The following is a 14,804-nucleotide window of genomic DNA, read 5'->3' as shown; positions in this document are numbered from 1 at the left end:
TGGCATGCAAACAAAGACATCAGGGTACCCCCACAAATCACTGCCTGTCACTCGGAAATGCACCCCTCTATCCCTACTCCTTGTTTTCTGATCTGTATCCATGTCAGTACACTACTGCCAATCCCATAGGCTTTAATTTTCCATGCTAATCTTTTATCTGGGGCTTTTCAAAAGCCAACTGAATGTCCAAGTAAACTACATTCCCTGGTTCCCCCTTATCAACTCTGCATATTTGAAAAATCCAAGTAGACTTGTCAAGCATGGTTTCCCTTTCGTAAACCCATGCTGACTGTGTCTGATCCTGTCACTGTTTGTCAAGTGCTCTGCTTCATTTTAGTGGACTCTAGCATTTTTTTTTCCCACTGACAGGCTAATAACTCTAGAATTGCTTCTTCTCTATCTATCTCTCTTTTTTTTAACATGGTGTGGTTACAATAACTGCCCTGTAATCCATAGGAACTGTTCCAGCGTCTATAGAATCTTGAAAGATGACCACCAATGCTTCCACTGTATATGGGATCACTGCCTTCAGTACTTAAGAATAAAGAAGAGTGAGATTAATTGATCTGCCCTAACATAGCCATGATAAACTGAATGGCCTCATTAGACCTTTATAATTCTTTTACTCTATGATAATCTTATTTTAAAAAGAAATTTTATTTTAGTATCATCATCTGTTTCTAAAGAAGTAAGATGCTTCTTTTATTCGGTATCCATTAAAATGGATTACTGGAAAAGCGCAGCAGGTTAGGCAGCATCCAAGGAACAGGAGATTCGACGTTTTGGGCATAAGCCCTTCTTCAGGATTCCTGAAGAAGAGCTTATGCCCGAAACGTCGAATCTCCTGTTCCTTGGATGCTGCCTGACCTGCTGCGCTTTTCCAGCAACACATTTTCAGCTCTGATCTCCAGCATCTGCAGACCTCACTTCCTCCCTGTATGGATTACACAGGAATGAAATAAGACATGCTCTAAGTTAAAACGTGCACACACTCTGGGAAGAAGTTCCAAAAGAACACTTATACTTTTCCACCGTAATCTCACCAGAAATCTCGAGTGTGGCATAGTGCTCCATTTGCACCATCTTTAGGGGCATCCACAGCTCTCATGCCGCAGATCCAATGAACAAGTGGGAGAATCCCCAGAACAATTCACTCACCAATTATTTCATCAGTGAGGAATCATTTTGAAAGTTCTTAGCTGTGAAATCCACAGAGCATAAACAAAATGTTCAAACATTTTTAATTTAACACGCCCCCTGATTCATCATTCACACATCTCTGTAATTGACACAGTCACACATCTGTGTTTTGCAAACAGAACATGTAATTTCACCTCTGAGCTATGGACATCTAATAGGATGCTGCATGGGCAAGAACAATTCAAATTCCATAATGTAGCTCAAGAAGAATCAGTTTGTCTGTCAGAACAATTGTTGCAGTCCAAATTTCACCTGGATCTTCAAATCATGGAACTTTTGTTTTCCATTTAAAGTATTTTCACCATGTGAAATTAAAATACTCATGATTCAATGCATGATTCAATGTGCGAAGCTTCAACTCAAAATAAAGATGGTGAGGGATGTAAAGGCTAGTACCTTTGAGCTGAATCCCAAAATATGCTTTAAGCAAGTAATATGATTGTAGCAGCCATTTAGAGTAAAGAGGCCTGATTAGATTTCCAGTAATTTTCTTTGCATTTCTTGTATTCCTATGATCCACTTCAAAGCTATAATCCATCTTCATTTGTGGCAGCCTTTCTGGCATCAACACTGCATGGAATAGCCCCATTAACCAAAGAACAAGCTGAATACCTGTCTCTGCAACATGAGATTTGGGATGGTGTATTGTTAGACAATCATAGTTTCATAGCAGCTTTCAATGTAACTAATATTGGCGTGCAAGTTAAGATAATTAGTATTAAATATTCATAGAATAGCATACTAGTTATAAAATTAAAGCTTTAATTCCATGTGCTTTCCATGAATTATTAGCTTTTTAAAATCTGATTCCTTTGGGATGAATATACATTGTGTTGCACTCTTGAAAAGATCATTGGAAACTTGCTTAATACAGTCATCTGTCTATTGAGGCAAAGATCATTTGATTCTTCTTAGAATCACTTAATGCTAAGAAATTGATGACTTTGAATTATTTTCCTTTTCATTTATGTGGGTGTCGCTGGCGATGTCATCATTTATTGCCTATGTCTAGTTGCCCTTAATCTAGTAGTGAGCTGCCTTCTTGAACAGCTGTAGTCCACGTGCTATAGCTTGACTCAGGATGACATTAGGGGAGGAATTCCAGGATTTGGACCCAGTGACAGTGAAGCAACACCAAGTCAAGGACAGTGAGTACTTGGGGTGAAATTTTAATTGGGTGGTGTTCCCATGTTTCTCCTACCATGTCCTTCTAGATGGTAATGAATATGGGTTTAGAAGGTGCTGACTTAAGAACCTTTTGCAAGTTCCTTCAGTGCATCTTGTAGACAAAACACACTGCTGCTACTGAGCGCTGCAATTCTGTTTTTGTACTATATGGTTAGTCCTGTTCAGTTTCTGGTCAATGGTAACTCCCTGGATGTTGACATTGGGGATTCAGCCATGGCATTGCCTTTGAATGTCAAGGACAATAGTTACATTTTCTACTTTGGAGATGGTCCCTGTCTGGCTTGTATCTAACATGAATGCTACTTGCCACTTGTCAGCCCAAACCTAGATGTAAATGTGTTGCTGGAAAAGCGCAGCAGGTCAGGCAGCATCTAAGGAGCAGGAGATTCGATGTTTCGGGCATCGAATCTCCTGCTCCTTGGATGCTGCCTGACCTGCTGCGTTTTTCCAGCAACACATTTTCAGCTCTGATCTCCAGCATCTGCAGACTTCACTTTCTCCTCAAACCTAGATGTAGTCTGGAGTCCTGATGCATTTGGAAATGGACTGCTTCGTCATCTGAGGAGATGGATATAATTAATGCTGTTTTGATGTTGAATGTAAGTTGCTGATTTTCATCTAGCTGGTGATACATTGCTGCAGTAACTTTTAGGGCAAGATAAAGCATTATGCAACCCTGTAAAACACTGGCAGTCAGGAAATTCTAAAAAGGCCATTTTGATTCTGGTAAATGCATAAGACCACATGTGAACCCTGGTGCTTTTGGATGCTTGACTCCAATCAGTTCCATATCCTTGTCTTCCTCTACAAAATATGAAAATAGAGATGTTTTCATGAGAAATTGATGTTATGTGCAAAGCAGTACTTTCTGCAGAGATGATTGAGACTATCAACAAAAATTCTGACGAAATCCCATGAGAGTTTTCAAGGGATTTTCAGACAAAACAGTATCAGCCTGCAGTGATGCCCTCAAATTATCAATAATTATTTTGAGTGGATTTGAGATGGAATTTAGGTGAAAAGTGTATTAGAAAATTAAGCATGCTGCTTGACCTCATTTATGTGTGACTATGTGAGACAGATTGAACCATCCGTCAATAGAGGAACTAATTGGTGCTTTTGACAGGGAGAGGAGTGCAGAGTATAATCCAGTAGATTTTTTTTTGGTCATTTTCACATTATTGTTTATGGATGAGTGCAAATCAGCAAATACAAATATATTCTGTATTGCAACAGTGACCTGTGAAAATATCAACATCACAAAATAATTGTTATTGATCTGATTCGCTTTACAATATCACATGTACTGAGATACAGAGAAAAATATTGTTTTGTGTGCTAACCCGACAGACCATACCTTCCATAAGTACATCAGGGTAATAGAACAGAATGCAGAATATAATGTAACAGCTACAGAGAAGGTGCAGAGAAAGAACAACTCTAATAAACAAGAGGCCCATTCAAAGGTTTGTTTGATAACAGTGGGGAAGAAGCTCTTCTTGAATTTGTTGGTACATGTTGTTTTGTTATAACACGCATTTCGTCAATGTGAATTCATTGTTACTCGACTGATGAATTGAGGGGGCACTGTTTCTAAAGTGCAGAGTTTTAAAACGTGTGTTGGCTATAACGCAATTACAGCACCATCACTTTAAGTGCTGTTTCTAAAGCGCGACCTTCTGCCCCGATGCGAGAAGCTGGAGAAGAGTATAACCAGGGTGGGAGGGGGCTTTTACTTTCCTGAGGCAGTGGGAAGTGCAGATGGGAGTCAGTAGAAGGAAGGCTAGTTTTCGTAATGGACTGAGCTGCATTCACAATTCTCTGTAATTTCGTGTGGTCTTGGGCGGAGCAGTTGCCATCCCAAGTTGGGATCCATCCGGATAGGATGCTTTCTATGGAGCATCTATAAAAATTGGTAAGAGTCATTGTTATCTGCCTATTATTATATTGTTAACCACAGTCATAATAATAAAGAATAATTGACAGAATATGATACTAGATCATGATGTTGACACCACCAAAGCAGGAATGCTTTAATGTTTTAACAACTAATAGCAAAGCTAAGGTCACCATTTTCCTGATTGCAAACACTAGACATCAATTCCTGCTTGTTATGTTTTGGGCAAGGTAAAGGTTGCTTCTTGTGCATCTGTTATTGAAATACAAATGTATAATAAAACAGTATATTAATTTACTTCATCAGATAATTTGCAGTAAATCTTAATAAATATTGTCTGGACTGACACATGTAGCTGTTTCTTACATTGAACAGTTAAATTGAACCTAGCTGCAGATCATATTCAGTTGGTAGGCTTCCATTGAAAGACATATGAGCCAAATTAACATGGTCATGTCCAAGAAGTGACCTCTGATAAGAGGAATACTGGATGTTAGGTTCCACTGTGATTGTGAATTTTCTTCTAAAAAGTGTTTTTTTAACTAGTTATTAACTTTTGTCCTTTCTTTCAGGATAATTGGGAGTGCCCCTTTTGCAGTTTTATCCTACTTTCTTCTTTGGTATGTGCCACCATTTGGAAGAGGGAGATTTTTGTGGTATATATTCTTCTACGGTCTGTTCTCTACTCTGCTCACAGTAAGTACCCAGAATATTCAGATAATGTTGATTGAGTTATTAAAGTGTGATCTATCAATCGGATTGTTACTAGTTCTTAGGATGTAATGTTCTTCAGAATCTCAAAATATGATGTTTGAGCTAAGTGAACCATGAATTAAGTAAATTTAGAATATAACTTGAGCATTAGTAATTATTCAATTATGATTATTTCTAATTTACTTATAATAATTGCTTAAACTATAATAACTCAAATATTGTGTTGAAACCAACACTGAGAATTAAATGTACAAATTGTGAACATGAAATGTTGCTAAGAGAGACACGAAGTAAAAGCTTTTAGTCTTGCACTTGTCAAGACTAAAGCAAAAGAAAACCAAACTCAGACAATGTGCAATTTTCACAAATTCCTTTTGCACTGGGCCCTGTGCTTGAAAAAATGTAACTTCTAGTGAGCACAAATGAATGACATTGCAAATCTGGCTGACAATCTTAAATTACCTAGCACAGTCTAGATTATTTATTAAATACTGTTCCATTGCAGAATAATCTAATGCTGATTAATATCAACATAGATTATAGTCAAAGGAACTTGGATAATTAAATAGTTGATGGTGATGAATTTTGTGGAGACTAATGTAATGTTGACTGTAATAGAAAATGTAAATTTTGATAAGTTAAACAATTATTGACTTCAATTGAGCTACTTCTAGGTTTATAAACTGATAGTTGTTTTTCAGTACATTGCATTGCTATGTTCTCAGAAGATAGTCTCTTTTCCGAAACTGCTGATTTATTCAAAAGGAAAATACTAATGATGCTGGAAATCTGAAATAGGAATAAAAGGATAAACAACAAGTTAAAAGAAAAGAATTAACATTTTAAGCTTGAGATCTTTCATCACAAGTAGGAAAATTTAGAAAAGTAACAAATTTGAACAAGTCAAAGGGTGTTGGTTGGAAAAATGAACAGAAGGGCAGATTTATGATTGGGGAGAATGGCAGAGAAAATAAATGCCAAAACATTTCATGGTGCAATGCCAAGCCAGTAGAAGTAAAGAAACAAAGACTATATCTTGAGAAAATGTGATTTACAGGATCCTCAATAGCTGCTAAAAGCAAACAATGGAAGAACAATAGACAAAAATATAGAACATAGCAATCGAGGCTGTAATCAAAAGTGATTGAATTTAGTGTTCAGTCCAGAAAGTTGTAAAGCACTCAGCTGTTAGATGTCGACATGTCCCCCCTGAAGTTTCATTAATCTTTGTTTGAACAGGACAGGTAGATCAGGTGAGAAAGGACAGGGTGTGGCAGCAGGGGAAAGAATTAAAACTTGAAGTGACTTGGCCTCACACTTGCAAACTAAACAGATGTTTTCTACAAAATGGTCAAACCCAGCCTGTATTTAGTCCCTCCATTGTGGAGGAGCCCATGCTGTGAGCCAAAAAAAACAATATACTAAATTCTAAAAAGTGCAAGTAAATTGCTATTTCCCTTGAACTGATAATTGGGGTCCTGGACAGTGAGAAGGAAAGAGGTGAAACAGCCATTGTTTCATCTCCTGTGTTTGGATGGAAGGGTTCTGCAGGAATAGGATTTTTTTTTAGAGGTGATGGAGTACTTTGCTCTATGATAGCCAGGTCCATTCCTCAGTAACCATTAACTCCCTTTGCTTTATCCGATATCAGCAATTTGTGCGATGGTGTATGAATAAGAAACTCCTTTGCTGTAAACATGCAGTTGATGCATTGAGAAATGGATTATAGCAAGTTACTGTGAAATAACAGGAAACGTCATATTATCCCTTCATTATTAGCCAGGCTTGCGTGCTTTGTTTGCAGAAGATCCATTTTGACTCGAAAATTGTCATTCATGGGAAAGCATACAAAAAAATGATAAACATATTGTTTAGGCTATCAACTATCACACATATGCAACCTTTTCATTGACATCTTTAGACTGTTTTGACAGAAAGTTGAACTAATTTTTGCTTGCTTCACAAAAGTAGCAGGAATTGAGAATGGTTCCCATCTGCAGACAACATTCCAAAATCATAGAAGAAATTACATCCAATGGAATATTTAATTATCTCTGCCCTTTAGTCTCAATCCTTGCAAGGTGTTGTAGTTGAAAATGGCTGGATGTCAAAGGTTGCTTAATGATGTTCCTATGAAGCACCTTAAGATGTTTTACCGTGGTATAGGCTCTATAGTAGTCCAAGTTGTTGTTATGTAATAAGCTAAATTTTTTGATGTTCAGCAAAAATGAAATGGCAATCAATGATAATTTTTTCATTAAACAGGTAGAAGTTAAACCTTATGGTATCAAACAGTTCGGTATTTTTTTCTCCAAGGTGTAGTTATTTCTATTTTAAACTCTAAAGTCTACCTAAGGTCCCTCCACTGGACTCCATTTCCTAGGTATCTCATTTCCTAACTGTGCTTCTCTCCATGTTCCCTCCTTCATCTTTGATCTGCTCCTCACTTTCTGCAGCTTTGTAAACCTTCTGTCTCTATGCTCTTTACCAACTGTTTCCAAACTGCACCATGTGAAAAAGTGAAAAATCATAGATAAAGTTACCCATGGTTGGGTTGGGTGTGCAGCTCGGAACTATTAAAAATACACACATTGCATTTTCCTGAATCTCTGACTATACTCTGTTCCCTGCCTCCAGCTCAGATAGAACCAAAATAAATATCCAAGTGACATTACAGTCTCAGTTATCCAAGAACTATGCTTGGGAGATCACTTACTTCTGTGGGCACAATTTTGACAGAACATGGTGCCATACAGCAAGATGGCAATTTCCTGGACTGATCTTTACTGGCAGGCAGCCTGGCTTAGTTTCTGTGCTAAAACAGAGCAAGCCAACATAGCAGTTACGTAGCTGATGGACTGACTTGCTAAAAGACACAGTGTGACAAAGCAAGGCAGAGATGCAGTGAACATACAGAGTGGCACTAAGTGAGCGAGCACTGATAGAATATGTTAGCAGCCCTGAGATGGAATCTGGGAACTAGACACCTGTCCTGACCCACCAAGTGTTCATTTCATTGTTGGTCGCCAATATGCCCCAAAGTGCAGTCTCGAAGTGTGAAATCATCCAGTGAGTAAATCAGAGATGTACTTTGAGGAATTAAACAGGCCGACAGGTGTCAGATGAATTTGGAGTTCATACAGTCGCTGCCTATGGAGTGAACCCTTGAGATGTTGGTACCAGATTCCAAGTTGGAGGAGCACAGGAGTAAGTGGTGAGTTGGAGTTGCGAGCTATGAGGTGTGATCTGCATTAGTTAGTCTGACAGCAAGAAATAATCTCTGTTAATAGGCATCATGCTGCTCTCCACAGTGACAATCTCATCTCAGTGCCTGGAGCTCAGCTACAAAATACAAATAGTTCTTCCTGACATTGAGATATGTCTCATTTGACCTTACACATAAATTCTCACCATCCAGATCATTCAAGACTCCTGTAAAGTTCTATCTGAGTTTCAAGATCTTTCAAATTGTGTTAGATACAAATGGTTTGGTTTGTTCTATTTCATGTTCACTTCTTTTGTGTAGTAAACTGCTGTTTTATTATTAAAACCAGCATTGTGTACTTTTGTTTCAGTGAAAGATCAACATGTTAAATAATAGAAAACAAAGTATGATCTATTCAGTCATATTTCAGTTTGGCATCAACCTCGTCCAGTTGCAACACCATCCAGTGGCATGGTGGCTCAGTGTGCAGCACTGCTGCTTCACAGTGCCAGGGACCTGGGTTCGATTCCAGCCTTGAGTGACTATCTGTGTGGAATTTGCACATCCTCCCTGTGTCTGCGTGGGTTTCCCCCAGGTGCTCTGGTTTACTACCATAGTCCAAAGGAATGTAGTTTAGGTGAACTGGCCATGCTAAATTGCTCATAGTGTGCAGGGATGTGTAAGCTAGGTGCATTAGTCAGGGGAAATATAGAGTAATAGGTGGAGGGGAATGGGCCTGGTTTGGATGCTCTTCGGGGGGAGGGAGGGGGGTTGGTGTGTACCTGTTGGGCCAAATGGCCTGTTTCCACACAGCAAGGGTTCTAATCCTAATTCTAATATCAGCTGGGATCAGAATATAGGTCTTCAGGTTATGAAGAGTTTAGGTTGGAGGATGAAAAGGAGATGTCTCATTTTTTATAAAGGATGCCAGAACCAATGAAAACTACAGGGCAAACTAGGTTGCCACTAGAGGGACAAATGGTGGTAAAAGTAAGCGGATGCATGAAGAAGAAAGGCATAAAAAGCTGTGTTGGTGGGATTAGATGAGGAGGTGTGATTGGAGACTCATGTGGAGCTTAAACATTGACACAATTTATTGGGCCTTCCTTGCAGCTCCTGTGCTTTAAACACAATGCAGTGCATTGCCATCACTACCTACCGCTAACAGTTTTGTGAAGAAATGATTGCCTCTCTATAGTATCTGCAGCATCTGCTTTAGTTTGAAATGTAATGTTTATTTCAAACCAAATGCTGGAAGTGAATGTTTTGTTAAACCTGTATGTTATCAGTAAGTGAAAGTCAAATTACTTGAAAATATTTGGACACATGGTTGTGATAGTATGCACAATTTCTGCCTTACACAAACACACACTTTCTTGATAACAGAAATTGCTGGAAAAGCTCAGCAGATCTGGCAGCATCTGTGGAGAGAAATGAGAGTTAACATTTTGGGTCAAGTGACCCTTCCTCAGACCCATTCGGAGGAAAGGTCACTTGGCCGGAAATGTTAACTCTGCTTTCTCTTCACAGATGCTGCTAGTGAAGCAGAGTTAACATTTCCGGCCAAGTGACCTTTCCTCAGAATGGGTCTGAGGAAGGGTCACTTGACCCAAAATGTTAACTCTCATTTCTCTCCACAGATGCTGCCAGATCTGCTGAGCTTTTCCAGCAGTTTCTGTTTTTGTTTCTAATTTATACCATCCACAGTTCTTTCAGTTTCCCTTTATTGAGAATCTGGTTTGTCTGTCTCTTGGTCATCTTATTCTTACTCACTACTGATTAGTTTCTAGAACGCAATTCTTCTTGTCTGTATTCAAATTTCATTCCATCCTAACTCTCTAACACAAGACTTCTTCCTGCTTTTTAGACATAGCCGTTTCACATTGCTTCATCCAGAAAATATTAGCAGTTACTTTCAAAGTTCTTGGGATAATTTTCATGCCAGATTGTAACTTATTCAAAACCTCAGTTTCTATTCCATGGGGCATGGGGTGGGGTGCTCAATGTTCCTGTTATCACCAAGTGAACAGTGAGTGATGATACTGCAGCCTGTTTTAAATCCTGCCCGATACAAGGAAGCTGGGGACTCTATTCTAGAGTAATCACCAGACCTGCGTGTAAATCCTCAATTAAATATTGTAAAGAGAGAAGGAGGTTAACGGTTCCTACTCCAAACTTCATACCCTAGCTACCTACTCCATCCATCCCACTGGCAGCAATCCGAGATTAAAATCTATTCATCCTAGTGTCACATTTCATCCTAAGGTGAGCTCCAGTCTCAATCACTAACCTCTGTAGCATCAAATGGCCTTGTCCCTGCTGCTGATCCTCTCACTTGTGCCTCTGTTATCTGTAGACTTGACTATTCCAATGTGCCTTTGACTGTTTTTACCATCCGTAAACCTGGCCAACCAAAACTTTACTGCTAACTCACAGCAAGTCCTATGCCTCGATCACCCCTGTGCTCACTGCATACATTGGAACCACATTACTTGCATCCTTCATTTTAAACTTCTCCACAGCCTAGCCCTCTCTGTCTCTATAATCTTTTCCAGGCCCCCACACCTCTGAGATATGTTTGCTGCTCATATTTTGACCTCTTTTGAATTCCCAGCATTAATTGCTTCACTGTTGCTGGTTGTACCTTCAATTGTTTAGGTCCCAAGCTCTGGGATATCCTCCCTAAAATGTCCCACGACCTCACTTTCCTCTTTAAGACATTTCTTAAAAGCTACTTCCTTGGTCAAATGTTTGACCAAAGGGTTCAGAAAAGATTTACTAGGATGTTGCCAGGGTTGGAGGGTTTGAGCTATAGGGAGAGGTTGAATAAGCTGGGGCTGTTTTCCCTGGAGCTTTGGAGGCTGAGGGGTGACCTTATAGAGGTTTATATAATCATGAGGGGCATGGACATGATAAATAGGCAAAGTCTTTTCCCTGGGGTGGGATAGTTCAGAACTAGAGGGCATAGGTTTAGGGTGAGAGGGCTATAAAAGATATAAAAGAAACCTAAGGGGCAACGTTTTCATGCAGAGGATGGTGCGTGTATGGAATGAGCTGCCAGAGGAAGTGATGGAGGTTAGTACAATTGCAACATTTAAAAGGCATCTGGATGGGTAAATGAATAGAAAGGATATTGTTTGGAGGGATATTGGCCAGGTGCTGGCAAGTGGGACTAGATTAGGTTGGGATATCTGTTCGGCATGGAGGGGTTGGACCAAAGGATCTGGTTCCATGCTGTACATCTCAATGACTATATGACCATTTGGCCGAATATTTCCTTGTGCCTTTTGGGACCATATTTTGCTTTGTAAGCTTCTATGAAACGCCTTGGGACATTTCAGTAGGCTGGTGGCGCTTTACAAATGTAAATTGTTGCTATTGTTATTGCCATCAGAACTTGCTTTGAATAGGCAAAATACCCACTTTTACACTTAGAACTGATTGAATATCAACTGCTCTGAATGACCTTATGAAAGTATGTATGCTTTCATCTTTAAATATTAAAACAAAATCTATAAAAACGTTTGAAACCAAATAAAAATTTGTTATCAAAGCCACCTGTTAAACAATCTGTGATCTGGGACAAATATGTTTATTATAGTAACATTTCTGCTGGTAGTCGCTTTGGAATAAACTTCACTGGGATATTCTTGGAGAACCATACATGATGAGCTCTGTCTCTTCTTTCAGTGTTACCATGTGCCATACTCAACTCTCACTATGTTTCTGAGCAGTGACCTGAAGGAAAGAAACAGGGCAACTGTCTTCCGTAAGTTAAATTCTTCTGACAGAATTTCCAGTAAAATCAAATAAATTTAAGACAGATTTTCTTGGCCCAACTGAAGCCATCTGCTGGGAATGGTGAGTAGATCTATTCAGATTGTCAGTAGACTCTTAACAAGATACAATGCGGTTTCTACTTGCCTACTGTATTTATGCAAAACATCAGCACTTTGCAACTCTATGAGTTGCATTTTTTTGAATTATAAAAAATAAATCCTGTAAGTTAACACTTTGCATTGTACTTACCAGAAGATAAGCATAATAAAATCAATTGGAACCCTATTAGGTTACAGGCAGACAATGCTGTTGGTTCCAATGTCTTATTTTGAAATTGATTATTTCAGATTTAGCGTACTGCTTCAAAGAAGATAATTGTACAAGAAAAATGAACAGATGGAAAGATAAATGGTTATAATCATTATGATGAAGGCAAGGGGCCTCATTGAGATATTTAAATCAACAACTGGCTTCCCATCTCTGTTAAAACTGGCATTGAGGGAATTAGGATTTGGTTTAGGTTCCAGTTTAGTTATTGTAAGCATCCCTTCTGAACAAATCGCTTCTGAGGACTTAAACTGTACCTTCACCACTGCCCTCTTTTAGAGTCCATGTTCAAACTTATCAGAAATCTGCAAAGTGTCAGTTTTGTTGGGTTTTGAGGAGGGATTCTGTCTGAGGTCTGGCAAGTTTTCCCGTGCTGTCAATCCAAACTCACCTTATTAACTGGAGATACCACATTCCTATGGCGTGACAATTATCCATTGCTAGTCCGATTCTCCTGCTTGTCACAGCTCAAAGTACTGCTGGGATATCCCGGGATCTGAGGCTGCTGTGAAGCAGTGACAGTGCCCCTAACTCTGAGCCAGGAGGCCCAGGTTCAAATCCCACTTGCTCCAGAGGTGTGTAATAACATCCCTGAGCAGGTTGATCAGAAAATGAACATCCTGGGGTCTTCTGGTGCCGCCTGACCATGTAAAAGTACATGGTCAGACATTGGCAGTCTGGAGCTATACGGTCTGTATGGTTTGAGATATTCCTGAAGAAGGGCTCATGCCCGAAACATCGAATCTCCTGTTCCTTGGATGCTGCCTGACCTGCTGCGCTTTTCCAGCAACACATCTTTAGCTCTGATCTCTAGCATCTGCAGTCCTCACTTTCTCCTTGAGACATTGTGTGACAGACAAGGGGAAATGGACACCTTGCTTTCTTGACAGACACCCTGGTGGGTTGGGGTGATGCAAAGGAGAGGACCAGCAGAGGACAGCATGTTCCCAGAATGTGCCCGCCTTGTCTCAGATTGCCTCCCAGGTCCGTGCAGATACAAACATCTGGAAGAGCATCCAGCCTTGCCACACCTCTGCTCTGCCAGGCTAAGTGCCACCATATTCTCTCTACTGCCTCAAACTCAAATCTACCTTTGCTACTGCACCCACCTCTCAGCAAGGATCAAGTTCCACTGCTCTCATTATTGCTAGCGACATCTTCCCTCATTCACTCCATCGGCCCCACCCCAACATTCCCCAATCCACGCACACACACACACACACTGACACACTCACATATACACACACACACACATACACACACTCACTCACACAGAAAAACACACACACACACTCACTCACACATACCCTGTACACAGATATACACACACACTCACTCTAACACAGATATACACACACACTCACTCTAACACATACAGACACATACACACATTACAAACCTCTGCTCCACCTTCTCACTTGCTTTGGGTATCTCCTAATGTCCCATTATCCACATGAGCACTAACAGCTGTGCCACCCAGGTCATCTGATATGATCTGTCCCTTTGTCTCATTCCAGGAGAAGATGGCTCACTGTAGAGCCGAAAGAGGGCCGAAAGGGTGGGCTGTACCTGACCTTTAGCCCCTTGCCCCCCTCGTTTTGACTGTGCTAATGAGGACCAGGACTCATCCAGTGGAGATGCAGAAATGTCCATATTTGGGGCAACCGAGTAAGAAGCATTGTCTTCTGTTCTGCTACTTTTCCATCATCCCCCAGCATGAATGTGCTCTAAATATGACAAAATCTCAAACTCTTGTTCGTGCCACACTCTCTGTCTTTTATCTCCTGCAGCCACAAGCAGCAAGACCGTGGTCTCTGCAGCTAAGAGTGCATCACCGTGAGATATCCCCTTTCTCCAGCTCTGAGCAAGAAGCCACAGATCATTCACGGCACCCCACTCCCCCCAACTAGCTCACATACTGACAACCTTGGAGGTGGGTTTGGGGGAGGGGTACGTTCGATAGATTAGAATCGATCGACCTCCTGCTGAGTACACCACTGCCACATCTGCAAAGTTGACCAGGGAAGAAATTCCCTACGTCGCCGGCACTTGGAGGATTGTCAGAGACTGGGTACCTGCTCTGCCCCAGGCAGGAGAGGTGCCTGCGATGTTAGCAATTCCAAGCTTCGTTGAGAAGGACAAGCAAACACGGGAAGGAGCAATCAGATTTGTCGGGATACCGGATGACCTGACCTGACTGAAGAACTGCAGGCATTACCATTGGGAAGTTGCTGCCTCAGGAACTGGAGGGTCTAGTTGCCTCTTGGTGCTGTCACCGAGAACACATTCAGAGTCTGCTGGAGGGTTTGAGTTAGAAGGAGAGGCTGAATAGGTTAAGACTTTTTTCACTGGAGTTTAGGATATTGAGGGTTGACCATATAGAGGTTTACAAAATCATGAGGGGCGTGGATAACTTGAAAGCCAAGATCTTTTCCCTGGGTTACGTGACTTCAAAACTAGGGGCCATATTTTTCAGGGCAAGAGGAGAAAGAT

The 14,804-nt window shown here is 40.4% G+C and overlaps 1 protein-coding gene across 1 annotated transcript in view; it reads left to right on the top strand.

Annotated features, from left to right (window-relative positions):
• The window catches only part of LOC132836032 (sphingosine-1-phosphate transporter MFSD2B-like), an 81,582-nt gene that overhangs the window by 45,132 nt on the left and 21,646 nt on the right, over window positions 1-14,804 (top strand). Inside the window, exons 4-5 of the mRNA XM_060855238.1 lie at window positions 4,858-4,981; window positions 11,895-11,973. Of these exons, the coding sequence (XP_060711221.1) occupies window positions 4,858-4,981; window positions 11,895-11,973 (203 nt within the window). The remainder of the gene's footprint in view (window positions 1-4,857; window positions 4,982-11,894; window positions 11,974-14,804) is intronic.

Source organism: Hemiscyllium ocellatum, chromosome 3 (genome assembly GCF_020745735.1).
Source record: "Hemiscyllium ocellatum isolate sHemOce1 chromosome 3, sHemOce1.pat.X.cur, whole genome shotgun sequence".
Taxonomy (NCBI): Eukaryota; Metazoa; Chordata; class Chondrichthyes; order Orectolobiformes; family Hemiscylliidae; genus Hemiscyllium; species Hemiscyllium ocellatum.
This window is presented reverse-complemented; position numbering and strand designations above follow the sequence as displayed.